Below are 24,465 nucleotides of genomic sequence, written 5' to 3'. Positions count from 1 at the left end.
TAAGTGTAATAATAACAGGATGAGAAAGATGATATCACAAGCAGTTCTGAGCACATGCAATGTTTGACCTTTGACCCATGGGCTGAGTCTTGGCTTTAATACAGCCAGATAGATCAAAATTGAGGCAAAGTTCTTTGTATATAAGTTTTGCATGTCATGAAGGATGCATCATCAACTGCTACTTCAACAGGATGATGTTAAGCCTTGAAGAAAATGATGGGAGTAGTCATAATCAATAAGTACATAAAGTGTTTTGAAAAGACATTCTTGTGCCTGAACTTTTAGCTTTTAGAAGTTTCCGTATATTTACTTGATGGGTGATACATTCAGAGTTCACAAACTGTTACTGTTAGAAACATTGTTTATGGCACAATTATTCATGTCACTGTGTTGTTCAAGTAGAATATTCAAATCAGCTGACAAATTTAATAAAACACACTAATTTAAGATTCACATCAAAAGAGCAAATAACTCTCACCTGTGGCAGTTTAGGAGTCAATTCTTCATCAGTGATCAGTTTCAGACAGACCTCATTAACACTGATGTCATCGGCAGTTGAAGTATCTATCAACTCAACTTTTATACCGCCCTCTCTGAAGAATGACATTACAAAAATACTGAAGCAACATCAAGTGGTACATTCTTGACAATCTACAGAACTGGGATTGCTATGTCACTTATACTATCATATTTATTCATTATCAACAGTCCAATAGGAATGTCCTTGTCATCAATCTCTCATTTCCTGTTTAAAAATCTGCCTCCAATATGATAAGCACAGTGTTAATTACAATGTTTGATATCTTGCTTACATACTTAATATAATATACATGTAAATCTTACCTGTTTACAATTTCTGCCACAAGAACTTTACCAAGGGCCATGTCAATTAGCTTGTTCAGCACTTTGTCATTTTGACCAAATTGCTCCAAGCTTGCAAGACCACACGTGATTGCCTTCAGAAGGAAATCGAAAAAAGTTTTTAAGTCAGATACAAGAGGAGTCGGACATTATTACAATAGATGCTCAAGGAATTGGTGATTTCAATCTATACCTTTATAGTCTGTGAATAAATTTAGAGCTTAGCACAAAGATCATGGTGCCAAACCATGGTACCACTGCAATTATAGTTTGTTAGATGAGATGACAGACTACAAACCTGAAATGGCAACTCTCTGAACTGAGTTGGAAGAGAATTCAACTGAGATATTTCAACATTCTCACTGTCACCATGATCCATATACTCAACCAGAGCCTGTAGAGCAAAACACAGAAATTACTCACTCTGCATTGTGTACTACAGATTAATCACTATTTCCTGCAAACCCTAGCACTTCTCCCTGGTTGTATTGAGACCGTCCTTTCTGATTCAAATAACCAGCCTTGGATAAACGGTATGACCCACGTTTGAAAGCTTTGTAAACACTCTAAACAAGTGGTATGATTGAGCAGATCAAAGACTGGTAAGAAGTGCAGTAAACATTGCATTCTGAAAGACCAAAGTTTCAATCTCCTAGTTTTGCATAGCTGGACATACCGTATACCAGTCACTACCATTTGTATTTTATTGAAATGCTCCTTTGATCAAATTTTCTGTGCGAATGATCTGTTGATTTAAATTCTTTCCAACTATTCACACTCCTTGTCCTTTGTAGAAGGTCATACTTTCCTTTTACACAACAAAAGCACAGTACCAAATTTAGAGTACCAGGGATGAGACACTCACCTCTTGTTGATTTATTTCCAAAACTTTAACTCTGTAGTGAGCATCTTCAGACATAAATGAGTACACCTCACCAGTCTTGACATCACAAAAGCTTTCAGTGTGCTCTGTGTAATATTTCAACATTGCATCTTCCAAGTTGTCTAGTTTATCCTATATTTGACACAGAATGTGCACATTCAGTAATGAAAGAAGAGCTATTTTTGTTTTTTTTTTGTCAGTTATAGCTGACCTATGCTGTGTGATTGTGATGTGGTATTTTTCAATTTTTAACAGGAATGTTCATGATTATTACTTGTATCAACTGCAAGGTGTATCTGGATTACATCAGATTAGAAGCTAATTTACAAGCACACAATGTTGTTTAGTAGGAAGCATTTAAGTCTTTGGCAGTCAGTTGGGGAAAATTGACATCAAAATTGTCAGTTATGTGTATGCTGCAATCTTTCAAGATTTCTCTCCAACTTTGTTACATCAAATTACGGAATTACCATTGCCATATAACCATGCTGAGAAGAAAGCAGGCTTTCACGCATCATTGAAAAGGTGTAAAAGTTTGCTTTTTTGGAGGTTTATGAATGAACTAATCAAATTGGAATACTTACTGAATACTCTGGTCCAACCAGTATGAGGGAGACATCATTTACACTGCCTACATAGGACACAAACACATCCCAGTATTTGCCAGCAGGATAGACTAAAGCAGGGGGTGCCACTCCTATGCCTTGCCTACACAGCAATTTATTAATGTTGACACCAGACTCTGTTGTTAGCTCCACTGAGTATGCATTGTCTGAAACGAGACAAAGGTATTCTTGAGCAGTGGTTTGTTATCTCATCTATCTGAGGAACACCCACATCATCTACATTTGAGACAATTTATGTGGTTTGTGTTATCTGAGGGATGATAATATTGAAAACATAGGGCCAAAGTCCCTGAAGCTACTATAGACATGGATACAAAATTAAGTATTTCCTGACTGTATGAAATTATCTCACTAAGGTCATCCTAGGGACATGTAAACCAAATATTAAAGCTGTCTGACCAGCGGTTTTGAAAAAACAAGCGACTCAACAATTGACAGAGCTCTGCTAGTGTTATGTAGAGAATAACCTTTTGTGACACATGTATTGATGAAGAAGGTGGATATCTTTGATAGCTCGTTTCAGGATGACCTGACCAAAAATGGAGAAAAATTCCGTAAAAATACAGATTTGCATATTTCATCAGACTATATTAGTCTATAATAGCAAATGAACGAGAGTTAATTACATTCTAATTAAAGTAAACAAGACTTGCTTAAATCAAGATTTACGTCATAAAAAAACAGCATATCTGTCAGGTTATAAAGAATCTTGAGCTGGTTATCTTTCAATATCAATATTTTCATCCTATTAAGGTAATATGCACCTCGAAAGTGAAAGACTTAAACTTTTGCTCTAACTTTCAACAAGGAATCTTTCAATCATTCTCTTTCAAAATCAAGAATAAAAATAGGGGGTCACCATGCAAATTTTTGTACTAGAGAAACAAATTACCCAAGATTTACCGATATTAGAAATTCAAAATGGCCGCCATCCCTGTGTTAACTCTATGGAGAAAAATAAAAATTTTTGAATTTCGAAAAACTAAGCCGGTGAAAAGTTTTCTTTCACCAAGAGCTTTAAAATGAACCCCCACATGTGGTATATCAGAAGAGAATTGTAAAAGTTTGAGAGTCCCAATGTCTGTCCCCGAGGTGCGTTCTACCTTAACCAAGCACATTTTAACTTTCAAATTAACATTGTAAGTAAGTTCTGTTGAATAAGTTGAGACTTACACACTCAGAGAAAGCACACTGAAGAGACAAATGTTTGAAACTTAAGAAGTTCAAGGTCATCAAAAGCATTATAAGGAATCATGTTACACTTTCATTGCACTGTTTACACAGATTGCATAATTGCTATAAATAGCACATGAGGAATCTTACAGCCTAGCTTTACCATAAAAACCCTATCACTTTGACCACTCTTTTAACTGACCACTCTATTTTTTTCCTCAAAAAGTAATCTTATTTTATCCTTACCAAGTCAACCATAAATGGAAATTAGAACTTTCTCTATCTCTATTTATTTGACCACCCTATCATGACAAACCGTTATGAGCAATTTCTTTTAGATAACATAAATGGTGGTTCAGAATATATCAAAGTTGGATTCAGGAAAGTTGCCTTTACATGTTTTAATCCTCAATTCACTATGAACTGTCAAAAAAAGTTGAACTTTCTGATAATTCCACACTAAAATTATTTTGGCTTTGATGATTTCCTAATTATTCAATTATTAAAATCATATTAATTATTTTTTCTGGGTGAATTGATAGGGTTTATACAGTACAAGAATTACATACAATGTAAGTCAAATTTGACCAAAAATGACAAAAAAATTCCTTAAAAATACAGATTTGCATATTTCATCACACTTTGAACAAATCTAATTTGGGTTATCCTAGGGACCTGTATACCAAATAACAAAGCTGTCTGACCAGCGGTTATGAAGAAGATTTTTTACCAAAAATGCCTTTTTTGGCATTAATTTGCCTATTTTCAAAAATATCAAAAAATTATAAAAAAACAGTTTCTCAAAATCATATTTTTAATCTACACCACAAATATCAAATCAGTGAGTACTGCAGTTCTCAAGATATTTGAGTGACGGACGCCTCACAAACGGACATACATACATACATACATACATACATACATACATACAGACTGACGACGGACGCCGGACGGATACCCATCCCAATAGCTTCTATAGACTATAGTCTATAGTAGCTAAAAATGCATGGGGATGAACAAGTTAGAGGTGAACACATAGCATACACTAAAACAACAGGACAGTGTTTATTATTTGCTAAATTTAGTGGCTGGTAAATTTTGCAAAATTCTTCCTTTGCAAATCTGTATTTTGCAATTAGACAGTATAGCATTTGTTTCTGTTTGACAGTACAGTGTCTGTTAACAGAAAATCCATTGAGACCTCACCTTTGTGTTCTATCACTTGGAAGGTCAGTTCATCTTCTGTCAAATCTTTGAATTTCTTCATTGTGTCTGCACTACTTACATCTGAAATTGCCTGTTGATATGACAAATATGATAGCTTTTTAACACCAAAGTACTGGCTGAGCCATTTACTACTGACACTTTGCATACAAAAGCATCTCTATATGATGAATAATTAATAGATATTAAAGTTCCTTGGGCACCACACATGTACATTTGCATAATTCATACATGGTATAAAACAACATTAGCATATATCCATATTAGGTACAACATTTTCATACATCAATAGGTAAATTATTTGCATATATCAATACAAGGTACCAGTCATTCGGCCAACGTTTACATAAAGAACGCCAGTACCACTAGACATTTTTTGAGGCATGCTTTTTTGGTCGGCCTGAAAGTGAAACTCGGTGATTGCCATCAATAAAGACAGTTCATGAAATTTCCTCCAATACTGCAGACCTCTAGAGTCAAATTGTCTTTACATAGGAAACGTGAATATTCAAGTACAACTTTTCTGTCTATGAGTGTCACAGAGCTAGCTGGAGTAACATTATTGGACAGTTACCATGAATACCTACCATGCCATGTAGCTGGCATCTCAATGCCTGGGCTGGATGTTTTGCTATGAATACCTACCATGCCATGTAGCTGGCATCTCAATGCCTGGGCTGGATGTTTTGCTATGAATACCTACCATGCCATGTAGCTGGCATCTCAATGCCTGGGCTGGATGTTTTGCTATGAATACCTACCATGCCATGTAGCTGACATCTCAATGCCTGGGCTGGATGTTTTGCTATGAATACCTACCATGCCATGTAGCTGGCATCTCAATGCCTGGGCTGGATGTTTTGCTATGAATACCTACCATGCCATGTAGCTGGCATCTCAATGCCTGGGCTGGATGTTTTGCTATGAATACCTACCATGCCATGTAGCTGGCATCTCAATGCCTGGGCTGGATGTTTTGCACACTCCAGGGAAAGTAACCGCACATGATAAGCAGGAACTTTCTCTTTGTTTCCAAAATCAATATACTGGACATGATACTCATCGACACCATTCTATAGAAGGGAATGTACATAACAGATTTTATGTAAGATACACATTAAAAAATTTCACCCTCTTTGTCTAGTGTACAGGGTCTACGACCCTATTGAAAAGGAATGGAATATGAATGTTAACATGCACGTTCACACATTCCTCAATTCCCTCTTGGCTGTTCATTATTCTGGAAAACTACAAAATCTGAAAAAAATTCTGATTTCTATGAGGAGAGTTGATTGGTAGATTTGGCCAATGTTTGGATGCTCTCCAGGTGACTTGCACCAGAATATCAGAAGAAAGCCCCTCGGCATGGAAGTTCATATGCATGGTAGTCATTATGGCACAAAGCCCGAAACAAAGTGACAACATTTTGACCACGAGTAGCTACACTGAGTAACAGCTACATGTGAATTAATGAGCATTGAATACACCTGGTACACTCCGTTTACAATGTGAATAGAGTCTAGTATTTCCAGTGACAGGAATGTGATAATACTGAGGAAGAGTGGATCCAATGTTCCTGATGGTGGTAATCTGTTTGTCTGTGACAGTGTTCTATTACAATACAGCTGAACATGACCCCCACTAGTCTTGAACTATGTCCAGGTGCTGGTATAATCACAAAGCGCTATCAGCAATGATAACTCTTCATTAAAACATCTCCCCAAAAATCCTACTGGATTACTATGGAACCGAGAACTATCCTAAAGGATTGTAATCATTAGATTTCCACAAGCAATAGGATGCACATGGAACTATGTTCAAACATATCACAAAATCCTGCAATAACCAAGAGCTATGTCTCGCTTCAGATAGCTGAAGTGCTTTGTCCTGTAGAATTCCTAGCGAGATGTATTTTTTCAGAAAATCACAATATTTTAGCTTATTTTTCTTGCTAAGTTCAAACCATACTCCATTAAACCTGTATGACCACAAACTGTTTACATACCTGTGACGCTGTATCTTCTGTCTGATGTGGGTGTGTGTATAATCTTTGCTGAGCTTTCTTACGGTGGTCAAGAATAACAGCACGACACCAGCATTTATCACGTGCATAGAAAGCCACGCAGTAGTCACCTTTTCCATATCCAGACACTACAGCCGGTGATGCCTCTGAGGACTGAGCAGAAAATACTTTTTAGCTTTAACCAAGGTGATAAGTGGTACTTAATTGCATGCCGTATGGAATGTTCACTGGCTGTATGTCGAAGCACCAGGAAAAGTAAGTTTCAGTACGTGACAGGAGATACAATCAAGTGACAACTTTCATTACCTAACATGTCTTATGCCTCACATGTCACGTTCTCAGTAAGATTCAATGGTAACTTAATATGGACAAACAATCTTAAATTTCTTTCACGAAACAAAAAGTATCAAGTTGACTGACAATACCAACTCACAAGTTGTAAGACTCGGCTAATGAAAAAGATCTGGTTTGGTTAACAATAAACAGCGCAAGTTAAATAAAAGCTCCCTTAACAATAGTCTTTAATGTTCATATCTAGTATTTATCTTGTTTGTATAACAGTAATACTGACAGCTCTTGTTCATTGTTCAACTGTCAAAGTCATGTTAAAATGGTTACTATAACTTGTCAACACTGGCCTTATAGTCATGACTAGGTTGCAGTCCCAGTCCAGACTAGCATTAATTAACGATAGCATTTCATGTCATAATTCATGTATTGTATTGGTATCAAGACTATAACCTTTTAATACCTGCAAACCACTGAGACATTTCCCACCCATAAGTTGGACTATTCATTGGGACAAAGTAAGGAAATGTGTTGGTTGGGAAAAAGTCCTGTGTTGACATAGCTATTCCTTTGTACTTCAACCTATTTTAGGTAGATTAACAGGAAACAAAATTGTTTAATGTAAGAACAATACATGTAGTATCAAAAGGCATATTTTTTGTCCCTGTAAATATTGTCTGCCACACCATTAAATCCACCCATTTAACCCTTTGAACCCAGCTCGGGAGAAAATGTCCACATGATGTCATAGGTCACCAGGGGGTCAGGGTGCAAAGGATTATAGGAACAGAAGTTGCAATGATTACTATTTACTATGAACAGGATGACTACAACGTAACCAATACTTACTGAATATTTTTCTGAGATAAGATCCATAATATCATTGATACTACAGTTGCTGCGATGAATGTAGAACTCTGAACAATTCTCAATGTGCGACACATAGCCTTTCCATGAAGACCTTTGATGGAAAAGATAATGTAAAAAATACATAAAATATGTGAATCATTACATACTACTTCAAAAAGGCAAACAATTTGCCAGAAATGATTAGTCATGTTCATCTGCAATTTGTTCCGATTCAAAATTGGATTGTAAAGGAAGTGGTTTTAATTTGCTTCGGGACTTTCGTGTCTTGAGAAAAGACTTTTTCAACCAGAGATACTCAATATTTCTTTTCAAATTTTTAAAGGGCAAATAGCTTTTAACTTTTGATAATGTTTTCACTATTTCTGTTCAAGAGAACAAGACCAATGATTTCTTTTTCTCCCTAAAGTATGTTGAAATTCAAAGTAGACGCACAGCAAACTAAACTTGTTTAATATGCAATGTTATTGTTGACAAATTAATTCTAGTCAGGGACAAAACAGTTGTAAATAATAACATTGGACATTTCATCTGATATGAGTTGACCACAAGGAGTTTTGACATGAAATTGGGAGTAGAAAAAGACACTGCATTTGCAAGCAGCACAAAAAGACTGGGATATCTATCAAAAAACTACTGCTAATGGTGCTTTAACAATGCTACTCACGATTAATCTTTATAAGCCCATGAGGCAACCACGATTACGTGCACTTTATTTCTAAATTACATCAACAAATTGCACATTATTTTCTATCAGTATTCACACTTAAAATCAGCAGTGGGATGTAAACCCACATTCCCAGCTGCACTGTAATCATCATACTTTTCACAGCAACCATCAATTAGAGAAACATGATTACTTCAACTATCACCTACCTTATTGGTGGATTTTCAGCTGCTTTTATCTGCAACTTATCAATCTTCAACTTAGGCTCTTCCTGTCGTGAAACAATTTTAATTAAATTAAAGTTACAAATTGTTTCTTTTCTATCATTACTCAGGATGAAAATCTATTGATTCTATTGATTCATAAATCTTCCCAGCAATCATCGTTTCATAAATTCTCTATCAAAATTTTGTACACCCTGCTTTTGAATTACATTGTGCAAATTCTCCCCTGATAGGGATATCATGTAAATACAGCCAACATGAGAGAGTGACATGATTAAATACACAGATGGTCTGGCATTTACCAAACATTGATGACGCTGAAATCCTGATTTCAACCTTCTCACAGGCCACATCAATTGCTTTCTCAAGCTAAGCAGGCATGCCACTGACTTGAGAAAGTTCGTCCTGATGTTAAATGAAAATTTACATCTTGCACTGGTATAAAACCGACTAGAAGAAATTTCTTGAATTTCCTACACGGGCCCTATGAATTCAGGGATGTGGTACACTAGAGGGCAGACTTGGGCACATATTAGAGTTATCGACTCCAAAGAATTTCTAATGTAGTGTGGTCTCCCCTTTGAATTCTTCTGATTTCAAGATGGTCAGACAAATACTATTTTGTTTTTGAGAACTTAGAATGCTCAAAATGAAAGAAACATTGAAGTTTAACATTGCAGAAACATCAATCAACAAAGTAAAAAAATACAGTCAAAAGGAAAAGCTATATGGTGAAATACTGCAATAAAGGCTTGTACAGGATGTCAGAAAAAAAACAAAACAAATATTTTGTACCTTGCCAGATATGTCATCACTGACACTACTCCTGTCAGTCACAGATCTCCTCATTTCACCAGTTGTTGGTGATATAATTGTTTTTATCTGTAAGTCGTATTTGCTGGACTCTCCATTAAGATTGCCTGATTCAGTCTTATTTTTCTGGTTGTCAGGGGACTGATCTTCTGCTGTTGTCTTTTTAGGTTTTTCTTTCACTGGATAAAGAATGATCTTGTCCTGAAACCTGTTAATAATATCATTTCTTAGTTTGAAGGTATACTTATGGAAGCAAAACAGAAATTATACTGTTGTTCAAAGAGCTTTTTTCTTTTAACACAATATACCGGTATGTACCCAGTGATCACAATATAAATTTTAAATCTGTATAAGCAAATAATGATTCTATATCACAGTTATCTGACATCTGAACACAGAGCCTTGAGAAAATCTAGACTTATTAGATAACATAAAAAAAATGTTCACTCATTAGAAATCACTTTATTTTACCTTTCCATGGACACGACATCTTTCCAGTCTTGCATCTTTTCCAGGATATCTTGGGGAGGGTCCTCGGAGAATTTGTTCTTGTATTCAAACCTGAATCTTGTACTCCACAGACCGTTAGGTTTGCTTTGCATCAACTGTATTGGAAACAGACAAATGCAAGTATTGATTAAGATGCTCTCCATGGTGTACTGGTTGTTGCGATTGCACTATCAATCAAATAATAGCTAAGAACTATTAATGCAAACAAACAATATTTTTCTCTTCATACTGGTCAGTGTGTTTGCTGTTTATTCACTCTAACTTGCTATTTTCTCATCAAAAGTTTTCATAATCTGAAAATGGGTACAAAGATATGACTTCCTCTCCTGTCCATGGATGCTTATCAATCAAACATTGCCATCATCTGTGAAAAAATACTGAAAAACCCTGGTACTATTCCAGTATACCATTCAAGACAGATGCTTATTGAACTACTATAATCAATGGCATAAAGCTGTTGAACAGGATGCAAATTTCATGGTTAGTTAAGAGATTCATAGCTATTATTTTTCAGTTCTTTATAATACATTTTACTTTAATCAGAATTATACATGTACAATGAGTGAGTGAGTATCATTCGGCATTGCAAATCAACGTTCCTAACCAGGCCTGATAATTGCCACACTAGTAAATCTAATCAGATTTTACCAAAATACCACGGACATTGAAATTACCATGCAACACGAAACTATGCCAGGGAAGTACGCGGAAAACTTATTTAACCAAACTACATGCTATGGTGAGGATTGCTGCATTGGATTGAAATTTTGAAAACATGTACCGGTACATCTGATCACCTGCTTAGACAGAACCACACACTCCCCCTTAGTCTATGAATACATTCACTTAGAACTCATGATAGAGTCAAGTTCAGACAGTGTACAATGTTTTCCAAAAGATTTCCGTAAACAGTTTTCATCAAAGTCAACACAACTGCTGTCACAATCATGCTTAAACCATACATCCTGACGTTAAGCCTTTTGGGGAAACAGTGCACTGTCTGTCAATGGATTCGGTGTTTCAGATGTGAAGTGTTGGTCTCTCAGCCTGCTTTTATACTGTCCACTGTCACGATGAATTTATTGAATTACCTCTTTGACGTTTTGTGCCAGAGATTCATCATCATCAGTGTTAGGACTTTTCATTTTCTGTTCTGCGGGTTCCGCTGTATCTTCATTCTCTACTTTGTCTGAAAACATACAACACAAAACAAACTATTGCAGCTATTGGATTGGTCTGGAAATCGTTTACACTAGGGAGTAAATGGACCACTTTTATATCAGGCCATTCTGGAATTTTATCATATGAAGTAAAAAGAGCGAAGAAGTTGGAAGCAAGAATATAATTTTTTGCCCATAATGATCTCAGATCTTGATAGTACAGAATTCAGTGAATATGACTGGGTGCGACAGACTTTTTAACCTTTTGAGCGCCAAAGTCAATTTTTGCCGCCTTTATAAAATATACCTAAGTCTATTTCTTTCAGATTTTTGCTAAAATTTTAATAAAAAAGTGTAGCCAATGAAATGTGATGTCCATTTGGTAAAAATTATCAAAAAAAAAATTGCAGAAAAATTCACAAAAATTAGTAAATGTTGCACTAAAATATTGGTGTGAAAAATTACAGCTCTCAAAGGGTTAATCAAACAGACCAATAAAAATACTTAGATGGTAAGGCCATACAGTGTAACAAAAGCATATTGCTTAATGTATACATCATAATTTTATATGATATCACTAAAAAAGATTTTGATATAAGAGCTCTTGGCAATAGAAAACATTCACATTAGTCACCACAGGTAAATCAGATGCTGTTACTGTTTGCAGTTCCTTTACTCAAATGTTTTCTTTTGAGTTTAGATATCTTTCCCCAAATGCAGTTTTTGCCACTGCATGTTCATTTAAATCATGATAGTTCACTTGGTGATGTTTGACAGTAATAAAAAAACTTCATTTGCATGTGTCAAGGTGTTAGTTTCTGTAAAGTGGGCTGACTTTAACGGCTGGACGCACGAGTCTCATAAATTTTCACTTCTTTGGCAATGCTGTCTGTGCTGACCAAGCAAAATCACAGCTATGGTAAATCTCTGAAGAATACACAAATATTTCATTTGCTCTCAGCAGTCACTCAGATATAGACAGAATGTAAATGAGTATCTAAATTACAAACTCATTACAATGGACATGTGGCTACACATATATTGACAGAATTGCAATTAAATCCATATGCTGCCTACCTACAGGAACAACAATGTCTCCAAACTTCCATGTTAATATAATCACTAGAAAAACTCACAATAAATAAATCTTACCAGTATTCTTGTACTTTTCAAAATTAATCAGTGTTGATATGTCCTCAAACAATCCTCTGATAGCGGCTTTAGCGGCAAAATGTTCGGCTTCCTTCTTAGAGTTGGCACTCTCACTGCTGGTGAATCTGTTTCCGTCAATGTCTACAGAACTAACCCAGTGAAATGTTGGTGACTGGAAACTTGTGTATATAGCTTTGAGGGATCCTTTCTTTTTAGAACAGTAGATATGCAATAAGGATTTGTAATCTTTTACTCCTGGAAAATAATTGACAAAAGTAATTGTCAATTTTTTATTGATGTTCTGTGTTACATCTTGTCACCAGAGAGTTGATGTGAATATTTAAACCATACTGAATTGTGTAAAACCACACTGAGTTGTTTTATAACTGAGGTGTGTCTTGCAAAAGGTACATGTAAGGTTGGTGAAATGCAAGTACAATCACAACTTTGTTTTTGAATTTTTGCTGTAAAAAAACTCAATCATAGTGTAGTGCATGAGTCTCTAACATCCTACATTTTTGTTTTATTCCTGTCTACCGATATTTTGTGGCCGAAAAAAGGGCCGTTTGTTATGCATTTGACATCAGACAAATTAACCAACAAATTTTGAACAAGATATGTTGTCCTTTTTCTGTCACTTTTTTACTGTCAGAAAACAAATCATCTTTTATTATGTCAGGGTGGGATCCAAGTAAGCGCCCACCCAAAATTTATAAAGAATATTACGTTCTCTAGATACTGGGTGCTTACAAAAATAAAGTGTAGGGTTACTTTTCTATAGTTAGGAATTTAAATGTGGATTATTTGGATGTTAATTCAGGTTGATAAACTCAATTTTCACTCAAAGGAAAGTCAGTCAAAATTGCATTGAATTAACAGAAGTCAGACATGTTGCCGGGCATCATCCAGTTCCAGGGACATTGTCTGATGTGGTACTAATTAATATGCACATACCCAAAACAGCACCATCATGGAAACTTACAGCACTAACTGACAATGTCACATGATATGACCATGATTTAGTGGAGTAAACTTCACCTTGTCTATAGGAGAAGCTAATGATGCTTTGACAGCAAATCAAATGTAAAACTTTGACTGGCTTTGCTTTCTTCTGGTTGATTGCAATTTGACTTCAATGACGGCACACATACCTTTCAACATTTTTTCAACTTTGGGATCCGGAAGTGAGGTTCTCTGATCCTCAGTGGAATTTTCGGAGACTGTTGAGAAGCTACTGCTGCTGTCCTTCCTCTTTGATCCGGCTGGCGGTTCCTGTTGCTTCTTCTTGAAGCGTGGAGGCACTTCATAGGAAGATCCAAACTTGAGGCTTGTGTTACTAGTGCTTGGTTTGACTGAAAGATCACTGCGTATCATTGGCCTGAATGTGGTCTGTGGACATCGACAACAGAACATAATTGAAGTCAATTATTTTACATATTCCGTTGACAATCGCATCCCCATTTCTCATTGTAGATTTTCACTTTTCTAACAGCAAACAATAGGATTGCTTCAAAGTTAGCCGGTGACATGGGAACTATCTGTTTACGTTGCTTTTGACATTTTTGAACGCTAGAATAGGCAATTAATAGCTCATAAAATTGATATTTCTTCCTTCAGCCTTGGATGGTTGATAAATTGGGATATATTCTACATGATATGACCATCTACATAGCACAACACATGCATGGCTTCAACATTGTAAAATGCCTTTCAGCTGACGACATGAGACAAGCTGTGGGTATTTCCACTTTATCTGCTTGAGATCATATCTACTAAACAGCAAATTGCTGCATTATAATCAACTTCTCATTAAATGTAAATTCAATACTACTTGGGGAAAGCTGAATGTTGAATGGTTCATTTGGTAAAAAATATTTTTCACAAGTTGTAAATTGGCCATTCAATGACCCCTACCTGTGTTTGATCGTACATGCTGGTATATATTTGTTGGTATATATCTTCTAGTTTGCTTGAATACTATCTAACAGCCAACCAAATATACGGAATTCTTTTGTGAATTGCCTGAAAAGGGGTGCATTTTTCTTGCAGAAAATATTGAATAAGGAATATAATCCTCATCAAAACTAATATTGTAAGTGGGTATGTTATGTATGGGTTGTAGAAACAGCACTGAGTAAAGAATCCTGCTGGGCTACAAATTTAAATAGTACTGGAGCCACCATATACAACTACTTCATTTTTTTTAGTTAATGGCAAATCGTAAAAATACTTGTACAATGACAGTTGAGCTTATTAACTGATGACAAGATGTAACTACCATTGGTGGTACATAAATAACAGATCTAAGTTTCGGTGGGGCAGGCGATGATGAGGAGGTATAACTTGATCTTGGTGTTGCCATTGGACCATAACGACTTGAGAAAGTTCGACTGGAGCTTCTCCTGGGTGTTGGGAAAGTTGGCCTTCTGAATGGTTTGACCTTGGAACAAAGGAGAGAGTCAAAGACAGTAATTTATGTATCTGTGAATATGGGTAAATACTGGGAATAATCATGGGAATATCAACATTGGTCTCCTGGGTCTGAACTACCTCCTACCTAGGTTTTGAACTTCTATGATCCAAATCTAACAAGATTAATTTTTTATCAAATTATGTTAACATTTTACTGAAACTGCATCCTACACTAGTGTTTAATGGCCTGTAGTTCTCAGTGTGATACCTGTTTGTTTTTTCTACATGATGGTATGTGTACTTATCTTATTCACACTCGGAAAGATTTTGTTTTCCGTAGAATTTGCATCCATTGAAATCTGATGCAGCAGTCTTCTCTGTTTAACACTTTAAGTGCTGTAATTTTTCCCACCAAAATTAAACCACAACATTTTACCAGTTTTTATGAATTTTCATGTAATTTTTTGGATAATTTTGGACCAAATGGACACTGCATTTCATTGGCTACAGTTTTTCATCAAAATTTTGGCTAAAATTTGAAAAAAATTTGACTGGGTTACATTTTGTAAAGGTGTTGAAAATTGACTTTGGCGCTCAAAGGGTTAATGCCATCAGAGAACTTTCCTCTCTCAGTAAAGGACCTACACTTACTGCAGATGGATTAAACTTTTGAAGTACACAATTTCTCTGATTCTCATCTCTAACAAGAATTTACTTGTCAACATCAAGTTGTTAGTGTGACCAACCTTGATTATGTTTCTCTTTCTGGCAGATCTTTGTTTTGATATCATCTTAGCAAGATGTGCTGTGCTATCATCAGCTACGGCAAAGTACACCTTCTCACCATCCCTGTTACTGGACAATCATTAGCAGACAGAGTTATTCAATAGAAAAATCTGAAACAAGTCAAACTCTCATTTTTAAATATAAATTTGTTTATCAGGAGTATTACCATTGTGAGGAATGTTGAATGGTTGCCCATCTGACATTATTTACTAAGATTACTCTTGATATACCTATGTAAATAATACCACAAACTAGTTAAATTCCATTCATTGTGTCCTTTAACCCTTTGTGTGCTGTACGTCTTCCCAACAAAATTCTGGTGAAAGAGTTTTACCTATTTTTATGATTTACTTTTTTGATAATTTTAGACTAAATAAATACTACTCTTCATTAACAACAATTTTTGAACAAAATTTTGGAAAAAATGAAAAAAAATTGTTAGGATTTGAAAAGAAAATTTTCTGGGTTGTATTTTTTACTGTCGACAAAAATGGACTTTGGCACTCAAAGGGTTAATGCAGTGTGAAAAGCCTGAAAGTTTTACTATTATAACACAGATTCACTAACAGATTTTTGTTGTGAAATAACTCCAGCAATTTGGAGTAAAGAAACATTTGTACAACAGTCACAACTCCAGAAGAGTTGAAATTAATTCAAAGAATCTTTTTTGTGCCCTCAAGAACTATCTGGTATATTGCAACACTGAAGACCACACTGAACAGAAACTAATCTATTGTATAATGTTAACATGGAGGACAGTCACAGCTCCAGAAGTGGACAGTTCAATCTATGTTCTCAGTGGTGCAATGTACTGTAACATTTTACAATCTGTGAAAATTCAGTCAGCTATCACATCCAAAAATACAAACAAAAAGGTTGTACTTGTGCCGATAAAGGACTACGCAAACAACAAAAGCAGGGAGGGTATGAAAGGTGTTCAAAATTTCATTTTATGTAATGTACAGATAACAGATTAGAATACAAAACTTTTAACTATAACAAAATGAAATGTGTTATCAAAAATGTATATAATGTAGGCAATGGTGTATAGGGCAGGCAATTTACTTGGCATTGACAGTTTGCCCGTTATGGATCTATAATATGTCTTCCACTGAATATGGCTGGAGCATTGTGCTGTCAGTTGATACTACAAAATGAAGAATACTGCAGTGTAGAAAGTAATCACAGTTTTCAATTATTTTCAGTTTGTTACAGAAAGAAAATCAATTCTCACGATACAAGGTCAATGTGTACATACACTTTGATGGCCACTATATCCGGGATGCTTTTCAAATAAGAATCCAAAGACTGAAAACCAAGCTCTTTGTACGGAACATTCTGTCCAGTTATGCCATGATATTCTCCTGCAAGAATGAAAGTTTACAAAAGCATGTTATCTTGAGTAGACTGTGTAGAGTAATCCCAAGGTCAAAAGTCAAGGACCATATCCTTGTTCAGGGGGCAGCCAACCAGTCTATTTCAAGAAATTGTAACCAAATATGTTTTCAGTGTTTTTAAGTATTAATATAGCATTTAAAAGAATTTTTGGCAAAATTTAAATTTTTGGATGGGAAGGTAAATGCTGTTCACAACTGACCTCCCATCATCTTCGTTCCAACTCAAATATTTTTCCCCTTTCCCTACCTACTTCCAAACTCCCATGTGCTCCCCTCCCCAGTACCAAACTCCCATGTGCCCCTCTTCCCATCACAAGAACTCCTCAGTGCTCTTCCCATAACAATTAAAGTTCTCTACTGCCCTCTCATCAACACTTCTCACTGTGACGATACTGACATGAAAGAGATGCCCTCTTCCCTGCCGACTGTGATGCCGTCCCACCATTGAACCACTTGTGAACAGCATTTGCAAGAACAGCTTCATTGGCTGCCCTGCTTGTTGCTAGGGTCAGTGAACTTGTAGTTTGCTATTGGTATAGTGAAACTTGCAGGACAACTGTTCTTCCTCAACACAGGGCGATAGGGACACATGATGGTTTTGCTTAAACATAAATGCTGTTACTTTGGTTCTTATGGTTCTGAACAGGTGACAAAAATCTTTTTAGTCAGCATATTGATACTATGTGGAATTATCATGGGTAAATATTATGTGGAATTCTAAAATGCATTTCATGTGAGGTTTCTCCATGGCCATGACTTCTTAAAGTAGTATTGAACATTTTAAATATATAAGTTCTCAACAACCTTCCATGATCACCCCCTGAGCTTGCACAATCATACCCTCGGAGTTAAAATCATTAACATGTTAGTCTAACTTGTGAAGTAACTGACCTGATGAAAATATTTGACAGTTGACAAATCAGTAAACTAGGTTTAAAGTCCAAGTAGCTGTACTTTTTGCAATCAACCAAATTCAATGCCAAGGATTCAAATAGTGACATTTTCAGAGACAACAATAACAGGAATCAAAAACATCTCTACAATGATTAGATGGTATTTATTTGGTAGGAAAAAAATGCAAAAATGTAAAGGTAATAGGGCTTTAAAGGTATACTGTCACCTGTCTCGATTTTGCCACAGTTACCATGGAAAGAGAAAATCTAACAAATCACAGATTTCAAGCGGGTGGCTGCTTTTTAAAAACAGCGCCCTCACATGGGCATTTTGAATACCAAGGAACGCCCCTTTGACCATATATGGGCATATCTAGATTACAGGTGACTGTATACCTTCAATATGAAATGTACACATTTACTTAGGTAATAGTTACATATTATTTCCCAACATTCTTCTCCGTTTCAGCATGAGAAAAAACAAGTGAGATAGTGAATGTGTCATCGCAAGTCAAAGATGTGTGGTGACAAGGTCATAACATCATAAGTATTTGAAGAAAAACCACGGAAAAACATTGAAAAATTACTGAAAAATATTACAAAAATTATTTGGGAACAATATACTTATCATATGAACTGGCAAAGAATTTGTAAGTTTTTGCCCGCTAATTGGAGTTTGCTCAAATGTTTTCACGATAAAATTCTAAACTAAATTTGTCGAGACAACTTTAAGCCATGAGCAAATGTCAATCATTTGGAGGTGTTGGTCATGAGCAAGGAGCTGCTCTCATACAGCAGTTTGGACAAGACAGAGTACTTACTATTAAACCTTTTTGAAAGGACTCCTTCTTTACTGGACTGTATGACAGCTCTTATCATGGATTTGATCTCTTTAACCTTGGCTTCATCCATGCTTTCTACCATTCACGTAGTACTCTGAAAAAACTGAAAATAGAAATCTGTAAGATTGGCCAATGTTCTCAAAGTTCCTCAACCATTCCCTGAAGATTTGCATTGCAAAATTATGTGCACATTTTCAAACTACTGCTGATGTATAGATTCTTGTACAACACCTTTCAAATTCTTCATTTCAATACTTCTGAGTTTTTTCCCCATAATGTTATGTTTGATCATTACTTCCATGAGCGGTACTATAAACCAGAAAAACAAGAATGACAAAAGTAAATAAGGTCTGAAACTATAGCAGAAACAGTTAGCCCCTCATAGTTTGAGGGTAGATGGTCTTCCCCCCTCTACTGTCTATGGTTTGAGCAGGTCTGTTAATATGTAACAGTTCATAAACAATGACAGGAAATGACTCATAGGTCAGTGGAGTACTGTTTCAGTCACTGGCATGCCATCACTCCTGCACATTTGCAGGATTTCCCTTTTTCTTACCTCATTTGCACATTTTTGACACTGACGTGTTCATTTGAACAACGTCACATCTCAACCCCTGCATCTACCTGTTCACCAAAAACTGAGATGGTAGCTTTGGCGGTATGGGAGCCTTTGTGTGCAGTGTTGAATCTAGAGCGCGCCATCGCGGGATTGACGCGTTTCAGCAAAAAATCCCGCTCTGAAATCTACCCAGTGCGTCACTTTGGGCGCACTCACAATGAGGGGGGTCTGTAAATAGGTCAACGTGTGTTTTCTTTCATTGTTAAACGTAACCACTTTGCGTGATGATTTGCTATATTTTGCTAGAATGTTACCAATGATTTCATTTATAAATACTTTAGCAGCACACGACCGTTTTGAAATGACATTTGCGTTTGTTACATTGTCAATAAAACTTGTTTGTGAATGTACTGACTGACAGCCGTGACGAGAAAAAAAATTCACGTACGGGAGTAATTTCAAACTAACTCTCACACAGAAAGGTTTTTGAAAAATGTAGCCAACACACCTATTCCATTCAAAAAGAAAAAACATGTTCTTGATCAAGCGGAAATCCATCGTCGTACACCACGCCCTCTTCGGCGAGTCTTATCACCCAACGCCGAAAAGGCCGTGGTATCACTGGCCACGTTTAGCGTTCACGCATTGCTGCAAGGCTTTATGAGAGTCGAGGAAAAACCTACGAGCCAATCAGATTGCCCGTTACAGAGCTGATCTTGGTGCTTACCACCACACAGCGTTCACTGTCGACGAAGAGCGCGCAATGTGTAAATGTTTAATGTTTTTGGACTCAACCGCTCTATTCACACCAAAAAGACGCCATTGATAATTATTTTACAAGGAAAAGATGGGTTTCTTTGCACAAGGACCAGCGGTGGCAAGTCTGTATGCTACCAGGCATGGCAGGCCGTCCGGCCCATCATGTTTCACGGGCGTTATATCGAAGGGTATCGCATAACTGGAGCAGCTGGCCCCACGCCTCGCTATGCACAGTGTCCGACCCAGACGTAGAACAACACCGCTGTGTAAAACCCGTTGGTCAAAACTATTGATCATAAATTTACTTTACCACAAGTTATGTATAAACGTTTATGTATCGATCTCTTCATTAAGGTTCACACTGAAAGCTTTCTTATCGTGCTGTGGGTATACATGGAGCTAGAAACGTATGAATGGTATATTGGGCCCTTTCATTCGAGCTGGTGCTCTGCGATACAAATCACAAATGTACGCTAGGCTCCCGATCGTCTCAACACTGCCGAAATCACAGATCTCGGGAAATTGCGTAGTTGTTCAAGTCCGATTATGTTTCATTAATTCATCACAAAAGTTACGCTTACAACGGAATCAAACCAAGAGAGGTTTAGTTTGTTCCATGGGTTTGCAGTTCAGCGGGGTACGAACACGTATAAGCTTATGCGTATACTCGTTCAGTGTGACCTGCAGGTGACAATTTTCGGACAGGGTATAGTGAATTTCGCCAAAAGCCGTTTCACAAATAACGAGCAGTAGGAAATCTTATTACCATACCCTTCGAAACTTTTATCCTAAAACTGTTAACAGGATGGAAGTGGTATTTGGGGGGTCAAAGTTGCCAAATTGTTGACTCCATAGTGAGTGCGTAGTAATCGGACGTCGTATTTGGAATGTGATTATAGGGGCTAATATTGATATTTTGAAACTTCAAACCCTCGATTTTCAATTTGGATGTGTTGAGAAAACTGTTTGTAAAAATTTGTGATAAATTAGTTACGTTTAACCCATGGACGACGCAACTATATTTCGACGTGTATGGTGCTTACATCGGATATGGGCTGTCTCTGTGTGTTGCTTTAGATCGTACGGTATGTTAACTTCGCGAAGTTTTATAGCCCGAAATAGCTTCTACCGAAAAAAACTAACTATTCAAAATGGGACAGCAGCGTCACCTGACTTAATATGCGGTATCATGACTTGTAAAACGCTATCAATATGGAACAAAGTGAGTACAACGAACAGCATGTCTTTGAATGTCCGAACCGAGATCGTCCGAAAATAGTCACACTGAGTGTACGGGACGACCTTGCAGTGGGACCGGGTAGGGTTCGTTGATGGCCGTAGTCTGTGTACCTATCGAAGCCATAGTATTCAGATGGTGTCGCCGTTGCTCTCGATCATGACAGAAAAACAGTCAAAATTTTGAAAGCTGTCGGATTTAATGCAACATATATCGGAAGAGGTGCAACAGAACCAGAGGATCTCAGGCCCTGAAAGCTCGATTGTGTACATGCAGACAATGAGGAGCTTACGACCCGACATGACTTTGTAAAACGTATTCGTGATTGGCTAATTCTGATGATATGTTCTCATGAATAATTAATTAACCCCATTCATACTTCCGCAGTTTCCCGGCGTAATCTGCCAGAGCTTGATTTTTGCGTAGGTCAGCGGAGCGGAAATTATTGCTCTAGCCTGCGAGAATGGCGGAAATCAAACCAAATTCCAAAATTTTCTGAACATTTCATGTGTCCACATGGATCGAGATACTAGACGTAGCTTGGTTCATGTTGTTTGTCAAAGTCGTTATGCCACGGTCACGCATGCATGGCTTGCCAAGAAATTCGATCTAGCGAGAACAACAGTGAATATCTATTCAGATCTTATACCAGACGGGTCATATGTCAAGTTCTTCAGTAAGAATGCATTTACTAATACTTGCACGGCTTGCATTGTCAGAGTCGGGACGTTGTGCTGTGTTTGTTTTGCCTCGATGCAGCACATGGTGTCGGCCATTTTCCAAACTTGCTTAGGACAAAGCGTCATCACTCTAGACTCCCTAGGTTACCCTTTTATGTCTATGGGAACTTACTGCTGCAGAGATCGAGACTACTTAGTCATTAAAAAAAGTCCTGCTCTATCAATGAGAGCTGTGAAATGACAAATGAACTTACTTTTCTCACTGTGGGGAAATTGTCAATTGTATTTTTGCATAATACTGAAAGAATTATCTCTTGAGACTGACAGAATGTGCTGCATCTTTTCTATGAATGTGAGTGAATTTGTGATACTTTATTCAAAACAATTATATTCTTGAATAGATGTACAAAGACTTCATAGACTTATTTTAAATAAATGCTAATTTAATATGTAGATTAATATGCAAATTTGCTGCCAAAAAATTGTCCCCAAATTTTGAAAATGTCCCCCAAAATTTAAGGCAGTGGGACCAAATGTCCCCCAATCCTAAGATCCTAGATTCAACACTGGTGTGTGACGGACATACATCCGCACATACATACCCACATACATACATACATACAGACGCCACCGACTCATCATATAAGCTCTTTTTGGTATTTATATACAATACCAAATATGAGCTAAAAAGATTTTCCAAGGTCACTTTGAATGAAATATGCAGTGATTTAGTTCTCAAAGATGAGCAATCTGATGGTGAGATAAGACATCTTTCTGATATAAACTTAATAAAGAAATCATGGCCTAGAACAAGAATATTTTATGGCTAATAAGTAGCTTTTGATGTTAAATATGGTGTCTGAAACTATGAATAAGATCACAAAAAAGAAAATGTCACAGGTATGTTAAATGATCAGTTGAACCCAAATTTAGGTCCGGTTGGTGAGAACTAAAGGTGGCATTAAAACAAAAGAAATAGCAGACATAGGCCACAATTTCATATGGCTATAAAATAACATTTTCCTGGCAATGAAGTTAATCTAAGCTTGCCATTACTTAAAGAGGGCAAAAAAAGCATAATCTTAAGTTTACGGTTAGAATATGATTTACTTTAAAATAAGGCAGATAATTGAAAACATACTGAACTCCTGATTTTGGGCTAGCATGCAGCTGCTTGAAAGGTTGTAGCTGATTGGCTGATTTGAAATTATTCATTGATATCAATGATAGCCGATTGGCTGATTTGAAATTATTCATTGATATCAATGATAGCTGATTGGCTGATTTGAAATTATTCATTGATATCAATGATACTTTACAACTACAACTTATCAAAACAGTGCATGTCAGCCTAAACACTTGGGATCATGTGGTCCTAAAGAACCAGGCAGCTTTGAAAACTTCATTGGCAGTTTTGTCCTGAATATGTTTCCTCAAGTATCTATTTCCTCGTTGCATGACAACATCATCTTGAAATATGTTTGATGATCAAAAAGTATGTACATTCATCTAAGAATTTGTTTTTGTCGTAACAAAGATACTTTCCTCTACTTTTTGAAAAATAAAATGTGCTGTGAATTTTGACTAAATAATGTTATAGTACTTTCAAATTACAAAATGGTAATTTTGCATGCTTTGGAAGTAGGCTGAGAAACTGGCTGATATACAGAGCAAAAACATTGCAACACATACATAGACTTAGTAACTTAAAAGTTGTTGGGCCTGTTCCCTCAGATCTCAGATTATTTCCTGTTGCAGTATTTGATCCACTGGCACAGCAGAATCGATCTTGTGCCTTTGCCGATCTAGAAGTATGATGCACTTTTTATGTAGGTATGCAGTGTGGCATATCGCGCATACGACAATCTTTAAAAACAAATTAACGGTAAATATGGATTTCTCCTATACCGTGCGATTTATCATGTCAAGACTAATACGTTCCCACTGACTAACTCAAAGTGCGAGTTCAGTGGGCAATGACAGAGGGCCTGAGGCGAGCACATGGATTCGACCCAACGGTCAGGCCCCCTACTGCGAAACAATCTGCCCTGAGCTTTCGATACCTTTGTTGCCTTGTCCAATGACAGAAACGCGGAAAAATAGACACGAATCTAAGTTGACGAAGATTATCATCATGTTTAGATTCTAAGTGAGCTAGTCATGCAGTCACCATCGATTAGGGCGCGTACATGTACACTCATGTGGACATGTTGTCGTGCTGGCGAAATTCGAACTGACTGTGCCTGATAATGATGGACACATGTCATTCCACTCTATTACCCATCACAAGACTGTGACTTTCAAACTACAGGTGTAATTAACATACCTAAAGTAAATTTTTCGTGTTACCTGACGTTTCACTCACTTAAAGGAAACTACTTTACTTTTTTGTTGAGAAACGTGAGGTTCGTTCCGTCGCTCTTGGAGTC

At 36.7% G+C, this 24,465-nt stretch overlaps 1 protein-coding gene across 1 annotated transcript; it reads right to left on the bottom strand.

Moving 5' to 3' along the window:
- Positions 1-839: 839 nt before the first annotated feature.
- On the bottom strand, positions 840-24,465 carry LOC139116389 (tudor domain-containing protein 7-like). The gene is made up of 19 exons (XM_070679026.1): positions 24,363-24,465; positions 18,781-18,904; positions 16,928-17,033; positions 15,630-15,738; positions 14,750-14,911; positions 13,623-13,860; positions 12,472-12,726; positions 11,251-11,348; positions 10,121-10,254; positions 9,632-9,857; positions 8,822-8,883; positions 7,928-8,039; positions 6,773-6,943; positions 5,703-5,840; positions 4,750-4,840; positions 2,329-2,516; positions 1,727-1,876; positions 1,160-1,255; positions 840-956 (listed from the first exon to the last, which is right to left on the bottom strand). Exons 2-19 carry the CDS (start codon positions 18,881-18,883, stop codon positions 840-842), a joined length of 2,556 nt encoding a protein of 851 aa, XP_070535127.1. The 5' UTR covers positions 18,884-18,904; positions 24,363-24,465.

Source organism: Ptychodera flava, chromosome 17 (assembly GCF_041260155.1).
Source record: "Ptychodera flava strain L36383 chromosome 17, AS_Pfla_20210202, whole genome shotgun sequence".
Taxonomy (NCBI): Eukaryota; Metazoa; Hemichordata; class Enteropneusta; family Ptychoderidae; genus Ptychodera; species Ptychodera flava.
This window is presented reverse-complemented; position numbering and strand designations above follow the sequence as displayed.